Source organism: Enhydra lutris, unplaced genomic scaffold (assembly GCF_002288905.1).
Source record: "Enhydra lutris kenyoni isolate GAN:26980312 unplaced genomic scaffold, ASM228890v2 scaffoldscaffold34, whole genome shotgun sequence".
Lineage (NCBI taxonomy): Eukaryota > Metazoa > Chordata > Mammalia > Carnivora > Mustelidae > Enhydra > Enhydra lutris.
In genome coordinates, this window is record NW_019154118.1 from 17,143,109 (window position 1) to 17,166,588 (window position 23,480).

Consider the following 23,480-nt stretch of genomic DNA (forward strand, 5'->3'; position numbering starts at 1 on the left):
TCACCACTTTCCAGTCAGGCCCAGGCCACCTCCTCACCTGGGGTCTTTAGTTGTAGTAACTTTTTCTTTCCTTCTTTCTTTTGTTTAAAATAGGCTTCATGCACCCAGCATGGAACCCAACATGGGGCTTGAACTCATGACCCTGAGATCAAGACCTGAGCTGGGACCGAGTTGGACGTTCAACTGATGGAGCCTCCTAGGCGCCCACTTGTAGTAACTTTTTAAGTCTTGAACATTTTTTTCTTCTCAAGTAACTGCAGATATTACAAAGATATTTGTAATCTATACAAATGCTCCAGTTGTGGGGTGTAGTCTGGCTACGCTGGAAACATAATTTTAATAAAAGTATAATGTGGTAGATGGCACTTACTCTTTCATAGGCATATAGGTCTTAGGATCTACACTGCATTTGAATATACTTTTAATTCTAAAGCAAGAACAAACTGAAGCCTGCTATAAAATCATTTTGATATGGGCACTTTCTTTTAAAGGAAGAATAAAATTAGAATTGAGTACATTGTCTTAATTACTCTATGTATTCCTTTTAGCATGGTGATGTAGAATGGTGTTTGCCACATGGTGCCAAAACTGTGGGGTTGCAGGTTAAATTCACTCTGGAAAAATAGATCAAACAGGATTTATATCTACATGAAGATGTATCAAGGGCGGTTCGGAGCCTCTCTCTCTAGCCCCAGCCCTGCCATTACTTTGCAATGTCAAGCACGTTCACTTGTTTCTTCTTTTATACAGGGGCTAATAATAGAAGCTAATTTAGGGTTGTTGAGAGGAGTAAATGAAATAAAGTTGTTAAGCACAGGGCCTTGAACATAAAAAGTCTTTTAAAATTAGCACTGATCAGTTACTGCTCTCATCACTGGCCAGTGTTATTTTCAGGACCAATGTCATGAAATGGAAACTGTTTTAAAACCTGTGTCTTACAGAGAATTTTGTAGCTTTTTAAAAAAGTATCTCTTTTTTCATTGAAACGTAATTGACATACAATACTGTAGTAGTCGCAGGCGTACAACACAGTGATTCCGCATTTATATGCATTACACCGTGATCACCACGAGAATCTACCATCCCTCTGTGGCCATGAAGAAGTTACGCTGTCCTTACTGTATTCTCAATAGTGTACCTTGCTTCTTCACTTATTATCTCTTTTATAAGTGGAAATGTGTGCCTTTTAGTCCCCTTCCCCAACTCACCCACCCCCTCACCCTATTCCCCCAAAATGTGTAGTTTTCAAAAGCATTTTCACAAACACAATCTTGTTTGATTAGAGTTTCAATAAATATTGATTCGTATTCTCGGTAGCTATGGGTTGAGCTCCAGTTAGGTATCATCCCATGCCTGGTATCGGAGGTCTGGTACCAGAAACATCAGTAAGAAAGACACGGGCCTTCCATTGCAGTGAGAGAGCCAGACAAGAAGGCAGTAAATCAGATGGCTTCAAAAGAAGTCGATCGTGTGGAGAAAATTCTTGTGGTGTGGATAGAGGGTGACTGGAGGCCCACTTGACATCGATGAGGTGGCTGGAAAGAGCTTTCTGAGGAAGTGGCATTTGAGTCCTCTCCTGAGTGACAGGAGCCGAACGCTTGAGGGTCCGAGAAAGCAGCAAGTGGAAAGGCCGCTGGTGGGCGTGTGTGTGCCAAGCAGTGCACAGTCCAGAGAGGACACCTGAGCCGCCAGAGGGACTGCGGCAGGAGGGGGCGGCCCAGCCGCAGAGATGGGGGCCTGGGGGCCGGGGACTTTGGACTTCGTTCTCTGGGATGTGGGAAGAGACTGGAGAGTTGTAGGCAAGGTGGTGCTAACTCAGATTTCTGTTTTAGAAATATGCCCTTTGCTTCTCTGCGGAGAACAAGTTATAAAGGAGCAAGGGTGGATGTGGAAAGACCAACTGGGAGACTTTGGCAGTAGTCCAAGCAAGAGATGATGGGGGCTTGGCTGAAGGTGTCAAATTATTGGCTAGGAGTTCAGATTCTGCCCACAGCTCTGCACAGTCCAGAGGCAGCATGGCGCATGGTTCAGGGCAGTGGCCAAAGCGTCCGACTGTCCGGTTTGAAATCTGACTTCATGAGATCTTAGACACAGTGCTTGACTCCTCTGTGCCTCTTTGTTACCATCGCTAAAGTGGCAGCGATGATGGGACCTTCCTGCTAGGATGGCTGTGAGGTGCAAATGAGAGAAAACTCGTTGTCAAGTGCTCCCGAGAGTGTCTGCTAGTACTGCTCGCTCCTGTCATCGCTGCCACCTCCAAACACAAGTACCACTCCCTCACCATCCTCTACCCGCAGCGCACACCTGAGAAAACTTAGAGAGTGGCTCTGAAATCAGAATACGGGGTCCTTGCTTGTGAATCCGTTGTACGTTCTGTAGCATGGCGTGTAGTACGAGCCGTCCGAGAACGATACTGACCTGGATATCGGTAGCTCAGAGCCCGGTTGTATGCACCTGTGAAAGTCTCAATACACATTGAGGAAATGATAAATAAGGCTGGCAGCGAGTCCCGGTGTGTGGTAGGGAGCATCCAGAGCTTCTCAACCCCACACCATCAGAAATTTAAATGCTGAGGTTTGAAGAGAGCTCTAGACACCAAGCCAGAAGCATTTTAGTAGACACGTCATAATACACACAGGAAGGTAGAACTGAATGTTTTGAAGACCTTGTAAGATACCAGATCTCTTTAGAGGACATTCAATTCCTTTTTTTTTTTTTTTTTTTTTTTTTAAGATTTGTTTATTCATTTTAGAGAGAGCACGCACGTGTGAGTGCACAGGCTGGAGGGGCAGGGAGAGGGAGAGAATCTCAAGCAGACCCTGTGCTGAGCCTGGAGCCCGATGTGGGGCTCCATCCCAGCACCCTGGAAGCAGGACTTGAGCCGAAACCAAGAAGTCAGATGCTTAACCAACTGCGCCACCCAGGCGTCCCTAGAGGACATTCAGTTCTTCATGTGTTAAATGGGGCCGGACAGTATATAAATACGTGAGACCCCGGGAGTACCCCTAAACTGTCTGGTCAGACTCGTAATAACCCAACTTTTCTTCGCCACTTCCTGCCTTTGCCCGGTCCCTCGTGGAGTGAGCAGTGACAGCGGGAAGGAGCAGGAGAGAGAAGGGAGAAGCAGGGAGCTGGAGAGTCCGTCTGCTTGCCTGACCTCGAGCTCCTCAGCCGCCCCTGTGTCCCCGTCGCCAAGGCTGAAGGCGGCCCCTTTGTCTGTTGCAGAGTGTGAGCACCTGATCCGCCACATGCTGGTGTTAGACCCCAGCAAGCGCCTCTCCATGGAGCAGATCTGCAAGCACAAGTGGATGAAGCTGGGCGACGCCGATCCCAACTTTGACCGGGTGAGCTGAGTCCTGTGCGCCTCGAGGGGCCTCCGCCGGGAGCTCCTGCTCTCTTTTTCACATGAGATTGTAGTCATGCCCTGACTGCAAAAGAGCGGGTGCTGGGAGCAAACTGCCCTGTGTCACCACAGCAGGAGGGAATTTTAAAGCAGCTGGGCTGCTGCAGAGTAGTGATCCCAGTTGCTTGCCACTTGCCCCCAAATCATAGTCCCTCCTTGGCTTTTGAAACTGTAGAGCCCACATTCCTGCAGCTCCCCGACCCCAGGGACAGCTCCTTCCTCTTGTCCTTGTGTTTTACGTTCAGTGGCTTCCGCAGCACAGCTTTATTTAAACCATTTTGGCCATCCCAAAGGACCTCAGCAAAACAGGGATCTTGTCTGCTGGCAGCTGAGGACCTAGAACTTTCTTGCTTAGGCTTTGTCTGAGGCCAAAAATATCCCAAGCTCGGGGCACAGAACAGCTAGTTCCTTATAGGTGGCCTGCCATCCCTGCGTGGTTAACTGGGGCTTTGATAGCTTGACTCTTTTTAATGTCACAGTTAATAGCTGAGTGCCAGCAGCTGAAGGAAGACAGACAGATAGACCCCCTGAATGAGGACGTCCTCTTGGCCATGGAGGACATGGGACTGGACAAAGAGCGGACGCTACAGGTATCTCTAAAGGCGTGGAGGACAAAGCGAGGGGTAGCCGTAGTCCCTCTGTCCTGCCTTTTCCACTTTTTTCTCCCTCCTGGGAACTTTCCCTTTTCTTCCTGTTTTTCTTCCTCTACCCCTCTCTTGAGCTTCGACAAGAAGGTGCTTTGGTCTGCTGATGTACTACTGAGAGGGTTTTGGTTATTGACATGACATTTCACCAGGGTTTCTCACTCTTTTCCCTTCTCCCTTGGTAGTCGTTAAGATCAGATGCCTACGATCACTATAGTGCGATCTACAGCCTGCTGTGTGATCGACATAAGAGACACAAAACCCTGCGTGTCGGAGCACCTCCTAGCATGCCCCGAGCCATGGCCTTTCAAGCACCAGTCAATGTCCAGGTAGGCAATCACTCCAGTGACCTGAATCAGGACAAGTAGCACAGGGGAGGAGGGAACGGTTAGCCAGAGCTTGCTAACTCACTCCAAGAGAGTTTCCTCTTCTTCTTTACCTCCATCCTCTCCTGTCTGTCACATCTTCCTTTGTCAGAGATCAAGCAAAGGTCAGAACTTCTTTGACAGAGAGGATGGAAGGGTATTCCAGTACTCAGGATGGACAACAAGAGTTGCATTTTGTTTTTTAATTAAAGAAACAGCCAATCATTGAGAGAGACTGTTTTCCCTAAAGAATGCTTCCTTGTTGTAGCTTCTAAGGGCAGAGGAACCAAAGACTCAGAGGTAGAAACATAGACTTTAGCAACAAAGAATCCTTTGAAAGAGCGTCATTATTTCCACCTAGCATGTAAGACAAGAGTGTATACGTATGTGCTACTTTCTAGGCGGAGCAGGCCGGTACCACTATGAACATCAGCGTTCCCCAGGTGCAGCTGATCAACCCAGAGAACCAGATCGTGGAGGCAAGTAGAGACCTCGGATAGCTGTCAGCCGAAACCATTTTCTTCCCCGTATCTTTGCTTCCTTTCCTGGCGTCCCATTTTAAATTCCTTTTTATTTCTAATTTGATCGTATTTCCTTCCACCTCAGCCGGATGGGACCGTGAACTTGGACAGCGATGAGGGTGAAGAGCCCTCCCCTGAAGCCCTGGTCCGCTATTTGTCCATGAGGAGGCACACGGTGGGCGTGGCTGACCCCCGGTGAGTATCTGACGGACAGCCCTGAGTACTTCCTCCGCAGAGAATTCCCACCCTACGGGGAGTCCCTACTGTGGCTCATTTTTCCTACTTCATTCTACCTCCTGGATGAGCTCGAATCCAGTGGCCGAGATATGTTTTTCTAACCCAATTAAGCAGAATACTTGGGTGAGGAACATGGTAACGTCTTGGCTCACTAAAATGGAGTTCTTCTGATCTAAGTCACATAAAAGGACCCCTTAAAATTCATCCGAGTTTAACAGCTTTTAGAGATATTGTTTACTACATGTTCTAAGGCACGACTCATTGAAGAAGGGAGGACAAATGGTACGGTGTGATTTATGTAAGTTAAAAATTAAATTAAGTGAGCAAGACTCCAAAAACATACCAAGTAAGTACCAGTTTCCCACAGTGTTTTCCCAAAACGGTCCTTCGGTATGCTCTCCGACGCCCTCACATGGGGACTGTACCGAAGGCCAGCTCTCTGTTTTTCTTCTACATTTGAAGACTTTCAACATTAAAAATAGCCTTACCTCTTCTCTGGATATTTCCTTTACTGTGCTGGGAAGAGAAGGTTATGGCAAGAGTTCTCCTGAGAGTTCAATTAGGGGTGAAGCTAGTGTTCTTATAAATATAAACCTTTTTTCTCTGAGTGATTTCCAAAACAGCCTCCCGAGGCCAGCTGGTTGTTTGCTTTACGTTTCTCATTCCCGGCCTATGATCAAACAGGCAATAGGGGAACATTCTGGCTTCAAAGACCCTGTCAGCTGCACAGGGGTGGAGTCCTGTGTCACTCTGTTCGTGGAAAGATCTCTTATTTCAACGTGTGCTGTCAGCCTTACCGTTCGGGCCCAAGAGCCCTGCGTGTCTACCACTTATCTGTCCCGTCAGCTCTGACGGGAGTAACTGCATTCTTCCCCTGGTGAATCAGTTGCTACTTCGGGCAGCCATTGTTTGAGTGAATGGCCTGTGTCCTCCAGAAGCTCGCTGCTCACCTCCAGGCTTTGAAAACCCCAACTGGAGTGGTGCCAGGATTTCCTCTTGGCTCAGAGCTGTTGGTTTTACACGACTGGTCAACGAAGAATAGCAACCCCCAGTCCCAACTGGGAAAATGGCAGAGAGCCACATTCCATGCACCAGGCTTCTCCTCGTGTTGGGGTCGTCGAGGTACAAATTCAGGAGGAAAGTGAAAAACTAGAACAACCACCACCACAACAAAACTTGTGCTGAATTTAGCAGTTTCATCAGTTTGGGGATATAAGCATGTTGGAGTGAGACAATTAACCAAACTTCTCTGTCATCCTGTTTCCTATCAGCACGGAAGTTCTGGAAGATCTGCAGAAGCTCCTGCCTGGCTTTCCTGGAGTCAACCCGCAGGCTCCGTTCCTGCAGGTGGCCCCTAACATGAACTTCATGCACAACCTGTTGCCCATGCAAAACTTGCAACCGACGGGGCAGCTTGAGTACAAGGTACCCAGATGTGGGACAGGGCTTGCCCGCAGAGAAACACACTTGAGCTTCATTTGGGGGACTTTGAGGGACCTTGCCCAGGATTTAAGGGTACATCCTTCTAGAGAAGGACAATATCCCTTGCACGGCAGCTTGGGTGAGAGGGAAGATCAGGCTCTACATACTCAGAGGATCCCTTAGTTTCCACGGATTAGCGGACTGCTCTTTCCCCCACCTCCTTCCCCTCCTCACCACCCCCTCCTGCCCACTCTGCTTGCGACAGGAGCAGTCCCTCTTACAGCCGCCCGCCCTACAGCTGCTGAATGGAATGGGCCCCCTCGGCCGGAGGGCATCAGACGGAGGAGCCAACATCCAGCTACATGCCCAGCAGCTGCTGAAGCGCCCACGGGGACCCTCCCCACTTGTCACCATGACACCAGTGAGTAGCGGCAAAAGGCCCCACCTACTTTCTCAAAGGCTTTTGATAAAGAAGCTGTGGGCCTGGGGCTGGGAACCCAGGTCACCTACCTAGATGTCTGAATTTCCTCTTCCTCTAAGCTTATGGTGCTCAGTGTATTCCCATTTTCTTCAGGCTCGTAGAATTTTCCAGACTTAATTTTTGGCTAACTTTTTTACTTAACCAAACAGCTGCCACTCGAAGCCCGCGCCTGGAGAGGCTCATCCTCAGTGGGCCACTTCTGGGCTCTGCTGCTAGGTGCCACCACAGCCCTACAGCCTGGAGGTGGGGTCCCTGTGGCCTGACGGACTCAGCCCTCTCCCGGTAACGCCTCCCGGCCCGAGGACAATGGTTCCTAACCATTTGCTCTAGAACGAACTGCCCCAGTTCTCCATTGATGAGCACTGCTTTGCATTTTTGGTACAACCTCGATCACTCAATCATTGGCTTTCGTAAGCTCTAACCTAATCAGCCGGTGTCTCTCAATCCCATCTTTTTTTATATATATAATGGTCACATTCAAAGATTCTTTTCCTCTGCTAGGTTCTGTTTATTTTCAGTTCTTTTCTTGTCATAGGTAAACCTTCGTTCGTTTGTTCATGTTCACGGGCCCATACGAATGGGTGCTAATCATATCCACAGCCTTCCCTGGGTGTTTCTAGAGCAGCGCTTCTCAACCTACCTCTTGTGGAGGACCTTTCTCCCCTCCCACCCCTTATGGGATTAATACCTTTGTAAAATACAACAAAAGTGAATTGTTAGAGAAAAATTTTAAAACCTACAAAATATAAGGCTAAATTTTCAGCAGACAAAATCACCCCGTTAAATTGCTCTAGAAGTTTCTAAAAGCTTACTCTTTACTTCTGTACTAACCCTGTCACGGATTGGTAACAAAGCAGTGTGTGGACTGATAGGGGCCCACCACGGGCCACCCTTTCAGTAACAAGCCTGTTGGGAAAAGGAAAAGATCGTGTTCATAGTTCTTGGCTTACCATATTGAGAAGACGGGATCAGCATATGTTCAGTGTTGGAATAACAGTGACGGACCATGTGTGAGTAAGTGCCTGAGTGATTCTCGTGGACCAGGAGGTGGCAGCGGCATTCGGGGACCCGCCAGATCAGTGCAGGTTATGAAGGACCAGGAACAGCTTTGTGGGAGATGGACCGACTTCCTCTGTCCACTGTAACTGCTTACACCAAGGTCACTAACAAGCTTCTGTTCATAAATCCGGTGGACGTTTTATATCTTTCGGGCCTTCTAACTATATCAGTCTCTGTTGACCATTCTTTCTCTTGGAAATACTGTCTTCTTTTGGCTTCTGTGATACCACATTCTCATTTTCTTCCTGCCTCTCCTTTTCACATTCTCTTTCTGCTTGTTCTTTGAAGTTGGTGAAACCCCAATTTTATCTTAGGTCCTGTTTGCATCTCATTTTGCATATGCTGTCTGGCTGATCTTGTCTGCTCCCGTAATTTCTGTTAACCAAATGATCTCCAGCCCAGAGCGCTCTTTTCTTCCGAGTTCTCCACTTCGTATAGATGACCGCTGACCGCGTGGGCTTAGTTGGTTATCCGCTAGAACTCGACACGTCCTCAGATTTGAACTTGACATGTCCTCAAATGACTGCATGTAACCTGTTTCTCCCCCTGGGTGGCAGTGACAGGTACTATCATTCTCCTGGCCACACAAGCTAGGAATGTGGAATTTCTCTTTAACTCCTCCCTTCCCCTCATCCCCATATCAAGTCAGTTACCCAGCACCTTTTGTCTGTCCCCCTCCATTGCTCCGTCCTTTCGTCACTGTCATCCTTTGCTGAGACTGACACAGGGGCCTCCTCACTAGCCTCCTTGCCTCCGGCCTTTCTTCCTCATCCCCACCACCAGCCCTTTCTACACTGCACCTCAAGCAAGCTGGCTTTCTAGAGCATAGACCTTGTAACATCACATCCTGCCGAAAATCCTTTAGTGAATCACCACCACTCTTCCTCAAAATATACTTCTGAATGTGGCATTCAAGGCCATCCGTAACTGGCCGCCCTCCCTCTTCTACCTCACCTGTCGCCCCTTCCTGCCTGACCCTGTTCACTCCAGTCTCGTGGAACTATAGTAAGGGATCCGGACAGCCCGGCATTTAAACAACGAAATTATTCCCACAGTTTTCATTCTGTCTTAATAATGGTCTTCCATTATTTTAAAGAGCTCTTTCATAATAATCAGAGTAGGACTTGTTTTGCTCTAGTGCCTGAGGTGTGGTGACTATGTGGGCCCCCAGGCTGAGAGGGGCTGTGAAGGGCGCACAGCCCACGAAAGTTCTCACGTAGATGAGGAGAGCCACAGTGATGCGTGCACGTACGTGCTGTGGCGGGGCGTAGCTCTTTTAAAGCACTGAATTGCAACTACACAATTCTGTGTTGTGTACCAAAGTGTACTTTTAAAAATCCATGGTGCTTTTTTGGCACGAAAGGCATCGAAACGCTGGTGATAACACTAATACGAAACAACAGGCCAGTTCCTAGACGTTCAGGTAAACAAGCTCCTACTATATTTTCAGGCCTTCAGGCCTTCTCTTTTCTCTCAGCCTAGAAACCCAGAGGCTCGTGAGCCTTCTCCTCTCTGCATGGCCAGCTCCTGCCTACCCTTCAGGTTTTGGTGAAGTGTCACGTCCTCCAAGATGCTTTCCTCGATGCCCAAGGGCCCCAGTAGAGGACAGGGTCATGCCTGTTCTGTGATTGTCCGCTTCCTTGTCTCCGTCCTCCATGGGACTGTACAATGAGGGCGAGAACTGTATTTGTTAATTCACATTTCGTCCCGGAACATGGTAGGCATCCAGCTGTTTGTTGGATGAGTGAACGGAGATGAATCAGAGGAAGAAATGCAAATTAAAATCACCTGAGCGAGGTAAAAATGGAAAGCTAGAGAGGCATATGAAAGTTCCGCATAAACTGGGGGTCCTAGAAGAGTTTTGTAAATAAAACAAACAGAAAGGCCTGTCCCCAGCCGGGTTTCCAGAACAAGCATGTTCCAGAAGAAGCGCCACCTTGAGCTTTTCCTTCCTGTCTCCCTGCAGGCAGTGCCAGCAGTTACCCCTGTGGACGAGGAGAGCTCGGACGGGGAGCCAGATCAGGAAGCCGTGCAGAGGTAATGTGACATCTGGCGGTGCTTGCCGAACGCCCTTGGGCAGGCTCCCCCTGCAACCAGCGAAAGGTCACCTCTGCCCAAGGAGGTGGTACAGTGCAGCTTCAACATTTGTGTGGTCTCTTTGCTCAAGCCAGATGGCATGTTCCTCCCCACATGGAAGTAACAGAAGACTACCCAGAAAATGTCATTTCTGTAAGCGCCATTGGAAGTCCCCTAAGTGACAGCAATAACCATGAGAACTTTTTCTCTCCTCCCTCCTTATTTGCCCCCTGCTTTCATATTGCAACTCTGATAGTATTCACAAGGCGCAAAGCCCGCTCCTACCTGCCAAGAACTGTTTACTGAAAAGGAATTGGAGATTTGGGATGACAGTGATCCTAGCTAGTCTGGCCACGGACCTCTGGCATGGACTCTTCCTTCCCAGGAGAATGAATGCCTCTTGTACTGTTTGCTGCATGCTTCTTCCATCCCCGTGCCAACAAAGAGATAATGAAAAGAGGAATGTGGGATTCGGGCCAGGGACAAAGGCAAATACCCATTGTTTGCAGAACCTTGGTGAGAGATGCCTAATTCACAGAAAACGGCAGTGACCGTCAGGCACGCTGTACTGTTCCTTCTCCCTCAGCCCCGTTAGCCGTGGTCCACAGCTCCGTGCATGCCCCCCTGTGGGAGTCGTCTCTCTTATTTTCCGGGGAGGGGGGTTTGACCAGAATCCAGCATGTATTTTCCCAGAAATACAGGTGTTCTTCAAAATTATATGTTTTTCCCTTGAGGGAAGTTGAAATAAAATGGTTTTCATGGGCTCTTGGGGGAACTTTGGGTGTCTTTATCAAATGGGTATTAAACCGCTCATGGCTCACTCTTTGGCAAGTTTACATACCACTCATTGCCCTATAGTCTGTTAACTGCTTTTAGCTTAAATACTTAGGCAAAGTAGTTAAGAACAAAGCAAAACCACTTTTTCGGAACCTGACGGTTGCTGGCCGGAACTCTCTTCTTTACCCCCGGTAGCTCTGTATGAGGGCTGCGTTCAAAAAGAAGAGGGGAGAGCAGGGTGGTGGCAGGCGGGTCAGCTCCTCCTGTGGTTCAGCCAACAGAAGAAGAATCATCTCGACCTTTTTTTCCCCCCTCTCTATGCTGTTGTCTCTATAGTTTGCTGATAATAGGGTATTTGATGTTGCAAATGGGCCCCTGCTGGTGTCCTGAAAAAAAATTAGGGAACTTCCTGCCTTTCTCCCTTAATTAGACAATGGCGGCTCACTTTGTCTTCTTTGCCTTGGACTTGACTTCCTCTGGCTCCACCTTCTTTCTTCTTTAGACTAACATTAAGGGGTAAAGTGCCCCTCAGTCCTGACGTCATGGAGAGGGATAATGCTTCTTTTACATGTGCCCAAGAAGAGCAGCCATCAGCTAGAGGCAGGGGGACCCATGGCTTATTTTTGGCATTAACTCGTAGTACATCCGATAGAGCTTTAGAATCAAAGTCATCAGCTTGTCCACTCCTTTGCCTTGAAACTTCCGTTTCTTGCCTTGCCTCCTAGAAAAAAACAATTCTGAACATTTCATGTGTTTCATTTCTTCATCCTCTAGAGACTATGGTTCCCTTGGGACAACATCAGTTTTTCTTCTCTGATGACTGACTTACAATCTTGGGGCATGAGAGGTGGGCTAGTTTTGGAAATCCCTCATCCTCAAGTGGAAGGATCTGTTTGCCGTGACTTGTAAGTGAGGACCCGGGGGGGCCGGTGAGGTCTAGAGACGCATGTGGAGTCCTTCTGAATATCTCTCTCTCTTGGCTCATCTCTAGGAATAATCCTTAGGGCTCATCTCCTCTGCCTTGTACTTTAGAATTTGGAGGGACAAGAAGGATAAAATTAACAAATGGGAAATGAATCCTTCTCGCGAATGGAACGAAGGAAGGAAAATCGATCTTCTTTGTGAGCCACATCTGTTTTCTCTCTTCTCTTCGTGGCTTACTCTTGGGTTCGAAGTTCAGCCACTTGAGTGGGAAGCCCGCTCTCGTTGGCCAGCTGGCCATGTTTCATTTCCATCCAGCCAGGGGTCTGTTTGCCATGGAGCCCTGTTTGGGCTCTGGCACTGCTTCATTCTGAGCGCTTTGGATTAACTTCTAATGCTTCTTGCGGAGGATGTTCCTGTCTGTCTGTTTTACTGTGAAATGTGCTCCTGCTTGTTGTAGGTACTTGGCAAATAGGTCCAAAAGACATACACTGGCCATGACCAGCCCTACAGCTGAGATCCCACCGGACCTACAACGGCAGCTAGGACAGCAGCCTTTCCGTTCCCGGGTCTGGCCCCCTCACCTGGTACCTGATCAGCATCGGTGAGTAGCCACGTGAGCTATGTGAGCTCCTTGAGGCTCATCGGGCAGGCACCCTTCTTGCTAATCTTCCAAGTGATGGCGACGAGCATCAAGGCTTTCAGTAGCATCCTGAGCTTACATCTTCTCAGCTCCTCGCACCGAGCAGGGCACAGGGCCGTGGGAGATTCTTCTTCCCCGTTACCTCGTAGACATGTTTACGGTCTGCAGTTGGTTCTCGTGATTCCGGGAACTGACTGGTAGATGAACTTGAACTTGAAACCTGCGAGGAGGTGAAGTTCTCAGAGGACAGCTGGACATGGGAGGATTTGTAGCCTTATCGGTAGACTTGACCGTTCGTAACCCCTCACCTTCAAAAGAATGAGCATATCTTATCATGTCACCACTGAACGGTGAACTTGGACATGCAGGAAGGTACATCCCTTTGTGAATGGTAGAGCAGAGGTACAGCGTTCTCTTGAGTGTGGTGCTGGAGAAGTCATTCTTGCAACAACACTCTGACTGCTGAAGTCTTTTACTAGGTCTCTCTTAGATTTTTAATTCATCCTCTTGAAGAAATAACAAGCTTCACCTTCCTGGCTGAGATAGCTTCCTACAATTGAATCCAAGTAAGCCTGGAAGCTCAGGGGCGTGACACTTGGCGGGATTAAGAAGGTGATCACCTTCTGTGAATGACTCAGATCCTTAGCTGTATCCCCTCTAACGCCATCCCCAATCTCGTGGGCCACACGTTCCAGGGCACCACCACCCGCTGAGCTTATGTCAGTCTTGCTGGGAGGACAATGAAAGCAGTCTTACTTGAGAAAAGCAGTCAGGTTCCAAGGAGATGAAGTTTATAAAGGTGTTGTCATGAAATCTCACAACCAGCTCACACTAGCGAGCTCGACACAATGTTTTTATTGTGGCGAGTTACCCATCAGGCATCCTTATAATCTGCAGAGGCCGTGGACTCTGCACAGACGGAGACTGAATGAGTGCCCTGTTGGCAGTCCGAGAGAAGGGAGATAAGCTATTAGAGACGACCTTGAATAACACTCAGAATGGTCTGGTCAGAGGAGCGGGAATGATGGCTCTCCAACCAAAATGCTGGTGCAGAGAGGCAGTAGTTTCCTCAGGAAAACCTCTCAGGACCTAAACGGTGAGGGCACTGCAAGAGAAGGTCCTCGGGGTGATGGTTGGAGAGGTGCCTCCTGCCACACACCCTGCCCGTCATTGCTACCAACACCCCGGCTTCAGTTTTCCGTGATTTCTCAACAACTCTGAGCCCGCCACCATTACCCAGCAGAACCTTTATTTCTTTTTTCTCCCTGTCTCTGTCTTCCCTGCCCCCACAGCCTGACAGCTGTCACACCTTTGTCAGGGTCTGTTGTTCAGCCCAAGTCCCTCGGGTATCCTCGTTTCATTGTGCGTGTTCCTCAGGAGATCCTCCTGTCGGGGATACGTGGAGATCGGCCCCTTTCCACAGTCCGCCTCTATCATGGGTCCTCTCCCCTGTCTCCGTGTGTCTAGTGAGGACGGCCACGTCGGCCACAGCTCCCTGTTTGTGTGGTTGCCACCCTGCCTACCGTCACCGCCAAGGCCTTGCCTGCTGGAAATGTGTCTGCCGTCTGTGTTCGTGTGAACACTCGTGATGGAGTGTTTCAAGGGTTTCCTGTGGCCAAGCCAGTTTGAACTGGAATGAGTGCTTGACAAGTGGCAGATTGTGCCAGGCGGGGCACTTATGCACGCTCAGCCTGTCTTGATGGGATTCCTGTAAAGACACGGCAACACGAGAGACTGAAGGTAATCTGCAGAGGACAAGCGCACCTTTGCAGGGCCAGAAAACCCTGGAAGTGGGTGGCCTAGACAGATGATTGAGTTCCTCTTATTTTCCGGAGGAAATGGTCCAAGAACAGCATATAGACATCTCTTCTTCTGGGGTATAATTCATGAAGTCCAGCATGGAGACAGAAGAGGGCTCTGATCACTCAGGTCCTGGAAATGTAATTTTAAAAGCTAAAAAAAAATGTAAAGTGTAATTAAAAAAAAAAAATGAACACAGAATGGATTTTATCTAGGTGGGGAACCAAGTTCCTGTTTGAGAAGTGTAGTAGGAACATAAGTCTGATACGGGGCTCTCTGGAGTTTGAACATGATTGCAAAGAAAAATCAAACACAGTGGATCCTGTGAGTGCTTCCGAAACGAGCGGCTCCGTCGGAACTCTTCCTCCCACGTTCCTGTGTCCGACTGGCCAGGGCCGGTGACTGCACAGCCCGAGCTTCTGGAAAAGTCACGAAGTACCCGGGCCGGGGCGAGCGGCTCTGAGGGGGGAGGGCGGGTTTTGTGCAGAGTGAACCCCTACAGAACACAGCTTTCTGAGTCCATCAGAAATGGGTCCATCGTCAGAAAATAGTGAAAGCATAGGAGTCAAATGTTAGGAGAAAATAGTATTTCCTGGCTTTGGCTGCAGACCCCTGGAGTAGAAACAGACATAGGAAGTACCGAGGAAGCACTCCTGAAGGCAGTGATCCCTGTTTCTGGAGGGTGTCTGCCAAAACCATGCGTCTTCTGTGTCCCACACGTGTGTTTGTGCTCATTTCATCAGCGCACCACTGTGTCAAACTTCCTGTAGATGAACCCAAAGTCATCGTTAGCAAAGAGAGGGTAAAGGGCTTGCCCCCACGCCACACCCCCAGACCGCTCCGCACAGTCATCAGTGCCCCCCCGCCCCCCCCCATCTGCACTGTATTTGAACTCGCTTGTCCACCCGCTTTCTTACTTGCTCTGCTTCAGGTCCGAGGGAGTAGCTGGCAAGGGGGTGCATCATTTCACCCATAGTTCAGTGTGAGATCATCTCTGCCCTGAACACGAAACCCTGATCCTTTCCATCAGCCGCTGGAATGCCGCCTTGGCGGTCTTTTATCTGCTTACCTCAGCCCATACACATCTCTTTCTGATTAGGTAGCGAGGAGAGGTGTTCGCTTCTAACTCCCCTGCTGTCTTAGGCATTCCTTATCCATAGCTTGCTCTTCCCGTAAGATACCGGCTCTGTTCGGACTGAGCGGTGGGATTTTGGCCCCACGATTCCTCTTTCGCTAGGAGGCCAGGGGGAGACGTGCTGCTCTGGGAAGTTAATTTTCACGGTGGCCGACTGTATTTGCGTTGGCCCTGTGCGCACGCTGGATCTTGAGGCCCGCATTCCTTAAGAGGGTGCCGTCTCCGTCTGGGGATCCGAAGTCCCCAAATCTTCCCGTTTACCTCCACCCTCCTACTTTCTAGCCCAGAACCTCTGACTTCCGAGCCAGGCCTTTGCCACAAAGCTGACCATAGTTTCCCTTCTGGTCATTCGGAGAGCGCTGCTCAGTGAAACTGGTCAAACAGTGAATCTGAGGTTTCAAAAGGCACTAGACAGACATGAGTATGAAAGCCAGATCTCCTGTGCAGCTTGGCCTGAGGGCCGTTGAGAAGCTCTGTTCTCTGACCTAGTCTGTTTGTAAGAACTGGATGTATTTGATCCCAGCACCTCCCCGGGCGTGGAAAGTAAGCCCGCTAAGGTAAGTGGAAATAGAAGCCGTGCAGCTGGAGTTCTCGGAAGGGCAGCAGGCTAGGGCAACGGCCGGCCTCCGGAGACGGCCGGGAAATGGCCTAATGTGCAGGCTGCGCGTGTAGCCCGCCACCTTTGCGTTCTTCTGGAACCGCAGTCCCTGGGTGATTTGGTCCAAGCCCCTGAGTGCTCGCCCCTAACCTTCTCTTCCCATATATTCAGCTCTACCTACAAGGACTCCAACACCCTGCACCTCCCCACGGAGCGTTTCTCCCCCGTGCGCCGGTTCTCAGACGGGGCTGCAAGCATCCAGGCCTTCAAAGCTCACCTGGAAAAGCTGGCCGACAGCAGCAGCATCAAACAGCTGCAGCAGGTAATGGGCGAGGCGGCAGGCAGCTCTGCAGGAGCGCGGGGAGCACAGAGCAGTAGCGTGTGGAGGACCGGGGTGGCATATCTCTGCCCTGTCCGTGTCGAGGTTCCGATCCATGTAGCTTCCTAACGCTCCTTCCTTACTCCTTGGTATGTACAGCTTTCCCCAGGCTCAAACATTCAACCCCCCATGAAGGGCCCAGATTTCCCTCCTGTCTCTGTGACTTTTAGAGAGGGATTTCTGGCCGTGGGTTTTGGTGGGAAGCCCCCGGGAAGGCACTCCTAAGCAACCGTGGCATTCCTCGCATCGTCTGTGGTGCCGGGCCCTACTGGAGCCTGCTTGGCATTGTTAGCCCCTGGAGTACTCTCCAGCGGGCACGGACCGGTGCTCCCAGAGGAAGGAAGGGCACCTCCAGGCTTCCGTAAAGGGCCGGTTTCCTTTCTGCCTTCCCGAGGACCAGGCTTCCAGCGACAGGTGCTCTGTACGCAGATTTCACAGCGGACACTTCCACTGGCCCACGGGCCACCCTGGGTGTCTTCCATTCGTTCACACAGCCCGGAATGTGAACGTACTGGGGACACGAATACCTACATACCTGGGTCGGTTGCTCATTAAGGACACTGTTCTTCTCTTGGGGCTCTTTCTGCCCCTGAGACCTTGGGGCAGATCTGCATCTGCTGCCATGACCGCACAGGGAGGGCCTGGCCGCACCCCGCCGGTATCACCTGCTTTCCCTGCAGGAGTGTGAGCAGCTGCAGAAGATGTACGGGGGGCAGATGGATGAGAGAGCCCTGGAGAAGACCCAGCAGCAGCATGTGCTCTACCAGCAGGAGCAGCACCAGCAAATTCTCCAGCAGCACATCCAAGTAGGCCTTCACTCTTCGAGCTCCAGCTTGTTTGGAGTTTGCGCGCAGGCTCATTTGCCTGTGAATTTTGGAGGAGATCACGCAGAGCAGAGTGGAGTTATGTTTGTGGTTGACGTGTTTGAGGAAAGGTCATCAGACTTTTGGCCGAACCACAGAAGCATAAACCTCAGTCACAGATAGTTCTTGCCGTTTCTTCCCTTCCTGAGAACAGCTCTGACGGATCTTCAAGCTGACAATTCTTTTTCTCCTTTTCCCCATATGTTTAGGATTCTATCTGTCCTCCTCAGCCTTCTCCACCTCTTCAGGCTGCGTGTGAAAATCAGCCAGCCCTCCTTACCCACCAGCTCCAGAGGTAATGAATCACTTGTCTCACGCCTCAGCCGTTGTCTCTATAGTTGCCATCCTTGGCCTGCCTCTGATGGGAGAGAGTGACTGGCTTTAGCATTCATCCTGGAAGAACCTCTGTGAAAAGCAGAGAGATCGGGTTCAATGGTAGCTGTCTCCCTGAAATCCTGACTGTATACAGTCCCATGCCACTTCCTTTTCTTGGCCCCACAGACAGAGTAATCTGACAGTCATACAGGCCAAGTCCCAGGCCCACATGGCCTCTGTCTCTCTTTGGGAAGCCTGGCAAACTGAGCCTTGGATAGGTCTTATGGACACTGAGGGGTGGTGAGGGGCTGTATGTATGCTTCTCTAGCCTGGAGGCTTATTAAAACTTAAACCGTTTCTGCATTTGTGTAGCTTATGACTGAGAGTAAGGCCAAGGTTATACTGTCACCTCGGGAAATTTACTTATTTATCTGGTTTTGTTGTTTTTTAAGGTTAAGGATTCAGCCTTCAAGCCCACCCCCCAACCACCCCAACAACCATCTCTTCAGACCACCCAGTAATAGTCCTCCCCCCATGAACAGTGCCATGATCCCGTCTCACGGTGAGTGCGGGGGTTGGCGTGGAGCCCTGCTAAGCCATGTGCAGAAAATGAGTCTAGTCGTGAGCGCCACAGGCGCGCACTAGTAGCTAAGGACACAGGCACTCGAGCCAGGCAGGCCTTGGTTTGAAGCCGGGTCCCAGGGACGCCTTCGCTGTGCGCCGTCCACGTGCCTTAGCCTCTTCCAATATAAAATAGGGACAATACCAGTATTTAATGAATATGCGTATGAAAAGCACTTAGTCTCTGGCATGAGATAGTTTTCAATAAAGGTTAACTATCACAAGTATTTTCAAGAAATCCCCTCTCGACCCTACCAGATAAAAAAGCTGCTACCAGGGGCGCCTGGGTGGCTCAGTGGGTTAAGCCGCTGCCTTCGGCTCAGGTCATGATCTCAGAGTCCTGGGATCGAGCCCCGCATCGGGCTCTCTGCTCGGCAGGGAGCCTGCTTCCTCCTCTCTCTCTGCCTGCCTCTTTCCCTACTTGTGATCTCTCTGTCAAATAAATAAATAAAATCTTTAAAAAAAAAAAAAAAAAAAAGCTGTTACCAGGGGCACCTGAGTGGCTCAGTGGGTTAAGCCTCTGCCTTCAGCTCAGGTCATGATCTCAGGGTCCTGGGATCGAGTCCCACATCAGGCTGTCTGCTTGGCGGGGAGCCTGCTTCCCCTCTCTCTCTGCCTGTCTCTCTGACTACTTGTGATCTCTCTCTCTGTCAAATAAATAAAAATCTTAAAAAAAAAAAAGCTGCTACCAGAACGTCCCTCATTGTCTGGTTGCTTGTCCGTTGTACACGTGGGCTCCTCTCATGAGAGGCTTGAGGAGGAGGTTGATGTGAGTGTACCCGCATTGTGTGGGTGGGTCTTAAGAGACCAGTGATCTGAGGATTGAGTACTCCCCAAATTGGTAACCTCTTAAGTAACACCACACGCTCTAAATCCCCTGAAGGGTCTGGATTAGTCTCTAGGCCCTTCCTACTCGACGTGCGGTTCTGCCGGCCAATGGTATCAGCTGGAAAAGTAGAGTCTTGGGTCCCGCCCCAGATGTGCTGAATCACGGTCTGCATTTCAGCAAGCTCCTGGGCCATTCATGTGCATTTGAGTCTGATAAGCTCTGCCCTAGATCAGAGCCACTCAAAGAATAATTCAGGACTGCCTCTCACAGCCACTTACTGAAAACACAAGTTCTTGGGGTCCCACCTGGACCCCTCCCAGAATTCTGTGGGTAGGACCCAGAAATCTGTGCTTCAACAAGTTCTCCAGATGAGTCTCCCACACACTTCAGTTTGCGAAGCGCTGATCTAGATGGTGTCAGTGTGAGTGTCCTCGCCGGCTCCTACTTCTGGCCGGCAGGTGACCCGGCATTCGGTCACGCGGAGGTTCGTCTCTCTCCAGGCGCTGCTTCGTCCTCCCAGTTTCCGGGCTTACCATCCCGCGGTGCAGTCTACCAGCAGCAACCCGAGAACTGCTCCCCTCCTCCCAGCGTGGCCCTAACCTGCCTGGGCCTCCAGCAGCCTCCCCAGTCACAGCAGGTGACCATCCAAGTACAGGAGCCCGTCGACATGCTCAGCAGCGTGCCGGGGACAGCTGCAGGCTCTGCTGGACGAGGCATCGCCATCAGCCCCAGCGCCGCTCAGACCCACATGCAGCACCGTGCCGGCCTGATGGCCACCTTCAGCTACGGGCACCGCCCCTTGTCCAAGCAGCTGAGCGCCGACAGCGCAGAGGCCCACAGGTAAGGCCATCTGTCCAGGTGATCCGGGTCGGGGGAAGCCCCTTAGCAGGGCAAGAGAGGAGAAGGGAAAGAGGGTGAGTCTGGCCGGGCTGTGCTCATCTCATCCTTTCTGACATCAGGGCAGTGAGTTTGGGATGAACGTGAAACCTGTTTATTGACCCAGTATCAAAGTGCTAATAATGAGACAGAGAAGGGAAATGACAGAGCTACCTTCCTATTTGTCTGCAAAGAACAACATGGCCTATTGGAGGAATTTCTAAAAATGCCTGTTCCCCTTATCCATTTTTTTAGGATTCTTTCCCTCTCTGTCACTCTGAGAGCTTGGTGCTTCTTAGTAGCTCAGAGCTGCTGTAGACTAGGCCAAGTCACTCTCTTAAAGCTGGAGCTGTCCCCTGAGCTGTCCCCCTCATGGTGCCATGTGCACCCCATCTTCCCCGTCACACCCCATGTTCCTGTCCTCGGGGGCGGGGGGCTCCCTACCGAGGAAGAGGAGTAGCTATTCCCCAGGGGAGTCAAGCGTACTTGTCACGCGGATGCCTGGTACTCACTCCCTTTTGTGTCTGCAGCTCGAACGTGAATCGGTTCTCCCCTGCTAACTACGACCAGGCGCACTTACACCCCCATCTGTTTTCGGACCCGTCCCAGGGTTCCCCCAGCAGCTACAGCCCTTCAACAGGAGTGGGGTTCCCTCCAACCCAAGCCCTGAAAGTCCCTCCACTTGACCAATTCCCCACCTTCCCTCCCAGCGCCCATCAGCAGCCAGCGCACTACACGGCGTCGGCCCTGCAGCAGGCCCTGCTGTCCCCCACGCCGCCAGACTATACGAGACACCAGCAGGTGCCACACATCCTCCAGGGACTGCTCTCCCCCCGGCACTCGCTCAGCGGCCACTCGGACATCCGGCTGCCCCCGGCAGAGTTTGCGCAGCTTGTGAAGAGGCAGCGGCAGCAGCAGCAGCAGCAGGACTACCACGACCTGTTCCGACACATGAACCAGGGGGACGCGGGGAGCCTGGCTCCCGGTCTCGGGGCACAGGCCATGACAGAGCGCCAGGCTCTACCGTATCCAAATGCTGACTCGTATCACCACCACCACACCAGCCCCCAGCATCTCCTGCAGATCAGGGCCCAGGAATGCCTGTCGCAGGCGGCACCCCCCAGCCCGGCACATGGGTACGCCCAGCCGCCGGCCCTCCTGCGCTCCGAGAGCATGGAAGACGAGTGTTCCTGTGAGGCGGCCAAGGACGGCTTCCCGGACAGGAAGAGCTCACACACAGTGACCAAAGGTTGCCACGACAGCCCCCTGCTCTTGAGCACTGGTGGACCCGGGGACCCCGAGTCTTTACTGGGAACTGTGAGCCACGCGCAGGAGTTGGGGATGCCTCCCTACCGACATCAGCCGGCCGCCGTGTTCAGTAGGAATAAGGTGTCCAGCCGAGGTAAGAGCCCCTGAGGGGTGAGCGGCCCCGGGCCAGTCGGCCTGGATTCACTTAACTCGGGGACGGTGTCTTTTTCCAGCCAGTGCTCCGTGTTCCTAAGAGAAAAAGAATCCCGGCGAAGACCTGCAGGACCTCCTGGGGGAGAAGGGTGTAGGCAGCGGGCACTGGTCCATAAGGGGTTATGCTTTCGAAGTAAAAAGATAGCGGTAGGAAACTCGCGCTTACAGAATCCAGTTGGTAAAGAGAGTTCCTATTTCTCCTAAGTCGTACCATGGTTCCTTGGATTCCAGAATTCCCAGTCATCAAGATAGCCCACTTTTAACTGCTGCAGTAGAACAGAATCAGCTAGTGCTAAGGAAATACGGCTTCGTGTGAACGGGGCAGGACCAAGAGTCAAAAAACCCCTCGGTTCTAGGCTCGCCTCTATCACGGACGCCATAACCTCGTCACTGAAACCCTCAGGTTCTTAGGTTTCTCCTCTGAAAAATGGGCAGGAGGAATGATGGTGCTTGGCAGAGTATTTAGGAAGAGAAAGACGTTCATAAGTGTGCCGCGTTGAGAGATAATGCATGTGCACACGCGCACATGAGGATGCCAGAAGCACTTGCCGCTCCGCAAGGATGATGGAAAGGTGGAGTGTTATTATTACTCTGCTCTTCTCATCGATAAGCTGAACACGGAATAGCTCAGCACCCTCGGATGCCCGGTGTTCTCCTGCGTCACTGTGTGCAATGCACGAGCCCGTCCATCTCCATCCTGAAGGAGATTAGGGTTACCAGCGGTCAGTAGACTCCGAAAACCTTCTGCTGTCATTCTGGCACTCGTCCAAGACAAAAGCTGCCCCGACATCCATCTCGTTAGCGTAGATCATGGAAAATGAGCTTATCTAGAGAATAAACCACCTTGAAACTTAGCATATCTTCCATCTTCCCCCTCCTTGGAGCTACCCGCATCTCCTGTCCTGTCCTTTAAGGTCCCCAGGTTTGCTCGGTCCTCACTGCCTTGCACACCCAGGAGGGCTTAGTCAGCATCTCCTGCAGTGAACGGAATAACTCCTGGGTTCAGCTGCCACTTATTAGCAGTTGACCTTGGGGACAAATTACTTAATTTGTGCCTCATTTGTCTCATTGGCGACATGGAGACAGAAAGAGCTACTGCCTTATAGGGCTGCTGTGAGAATGAAATGAACTTGTATGTGAGTAGCAGTGGGTGTCTGGCACATGGAAAGGTTACATGTAGAAAGGCACATGTAGAAAGGTTAGCCATTCTCTTCCTTTTCATACCGACTATAGTATGCTAATCTGGTGAAAGCTTTCATTCACACGGGAAGATTTTCCATAGTATTCCTGATACCATCATCCTGCCTCTCCTAGGACACTCCCAGTGGCAGAAAGCACCCAGGCTGCTGAGGCAGTTTATTCTAGAAAGTTCTGATGAAGATCTTCCACAGGAGTTGACATTTGCTGACACTTCTATCCTGATCTTTGTCCTGGACCATAATATGGACCTCAAAAAAGTCTAATCCTTTTTTCCACCTGGTTATGATGGTTCTCCTTGGTTTCTTTTTTCCTCCCAAGCTGAAACATTGCCAGGTCTGTCAGCTGTTCCACACGTGACCTGGTTCTGAAATCTCTCACCATCCTCTGTCCATCTACAAATACTGCAGCCACCAGTGAACTCAGTACGTCTGACTGGTGCAGGCCTCTAAGCTGAACCGCACCCGTTTCCTCAAAAGCCCAGGAGTTTTAACTGTTTCAGGGAAGCCCACGTCCCTCCCTATCCATGCATTACTAAGCACAACCAGAAAGCACCGAGTCTTCTTCATAAACCGACTCTGCGCAAAGCTTTCTGTCCTGCTCCGTTCCATGGGACCTAATTCCCCAGCAACCCTCAGTTTTAACTTCCTCTTTAACTGAGCTACAGAGGCATTTTCTTGCTTGAATACTGTCCATCTTGTCTCTTTCTAACATCTGTTCCTATTCTGTGACTCTTGAAGCCACAGCTATAATTGTCTTTAATGAATAAAGCCGCAGGTTGATGACTGTGATTTTATAACCCGGTGTAGTGAGATAATGCAAGAGGGAAACGACAGGCCTCGGAGGGCCCCGTGCTG

At 50.6% G+C, this 23,480-nt stretch overlaps 1 protein-coding gene across 4 annotated transcripts in view; it reads left to right on the forward strand.

Moving 5' to 3' along the window:
- The window catches only part of LOC111153707 (SIK family kinase 3), a 238,523-nt gene that overhangs the window by 206,613 nt on the left and 8,430 nt on the right, over positions 1–23,480 (forward strand). For 2 of the 4 annotated variants that reach the window (XM_022512874.1, XM_022512872.1), the window contains 15 exons: positions 3,226–3,344; positions 3,883–3,993; positions 4,233–4,376; positions 4,814–4,891; positions 5,019–5,128; positions 6,442–6,595; positions 6,858–7,013; positions 10,099–10,169; positions 12,367–12,510; positions 16,254–16,404; positions 17,142–17,267; positions 17,534–17,619; positions 18,092–18,201; positions 19,590–19,929; positions 20,496–21,367. In XM_022512874.1, coding sequence (XP_022368582.1) covers positions 3,226–3,344; positions 3,883–3,993; positions 4,233–4,376; positions 4,814–4,891; positions 5,019–5,128; positions 6,442–6,595; positions 6,858–7,013; positions 10,099–10,169; positions 12,367–12,510; positions 16,254–16,404; positions 17,142–17,267; positions 17,534–17,619; positions 18,092–18,201; positions 19,590–19,929; positions 20,496–21,367 — 2,772 coding nt within the window. The remainder of the gene's footprint in view (positions 1–3,225; positions 3,345–3,882; positions 3,994–4,232; positions 4,377–4,813; positions 4,892–5,018; positions 5,129–6,441; positions 6,596–6,857; positions 7,014–10,098; positions 10,170–12,366; positions 12,511–16,253; positions 16,405–17,141; positions 17,268–17,533; positions 17,620–18,091; positions 18,202–19,589; positions 19,930–20,495; positions 21,368–23,480) is intronic. The other 2 variants (XM_022512870.1, XM_022512873.1) reach the window with 2 other exon arrangements.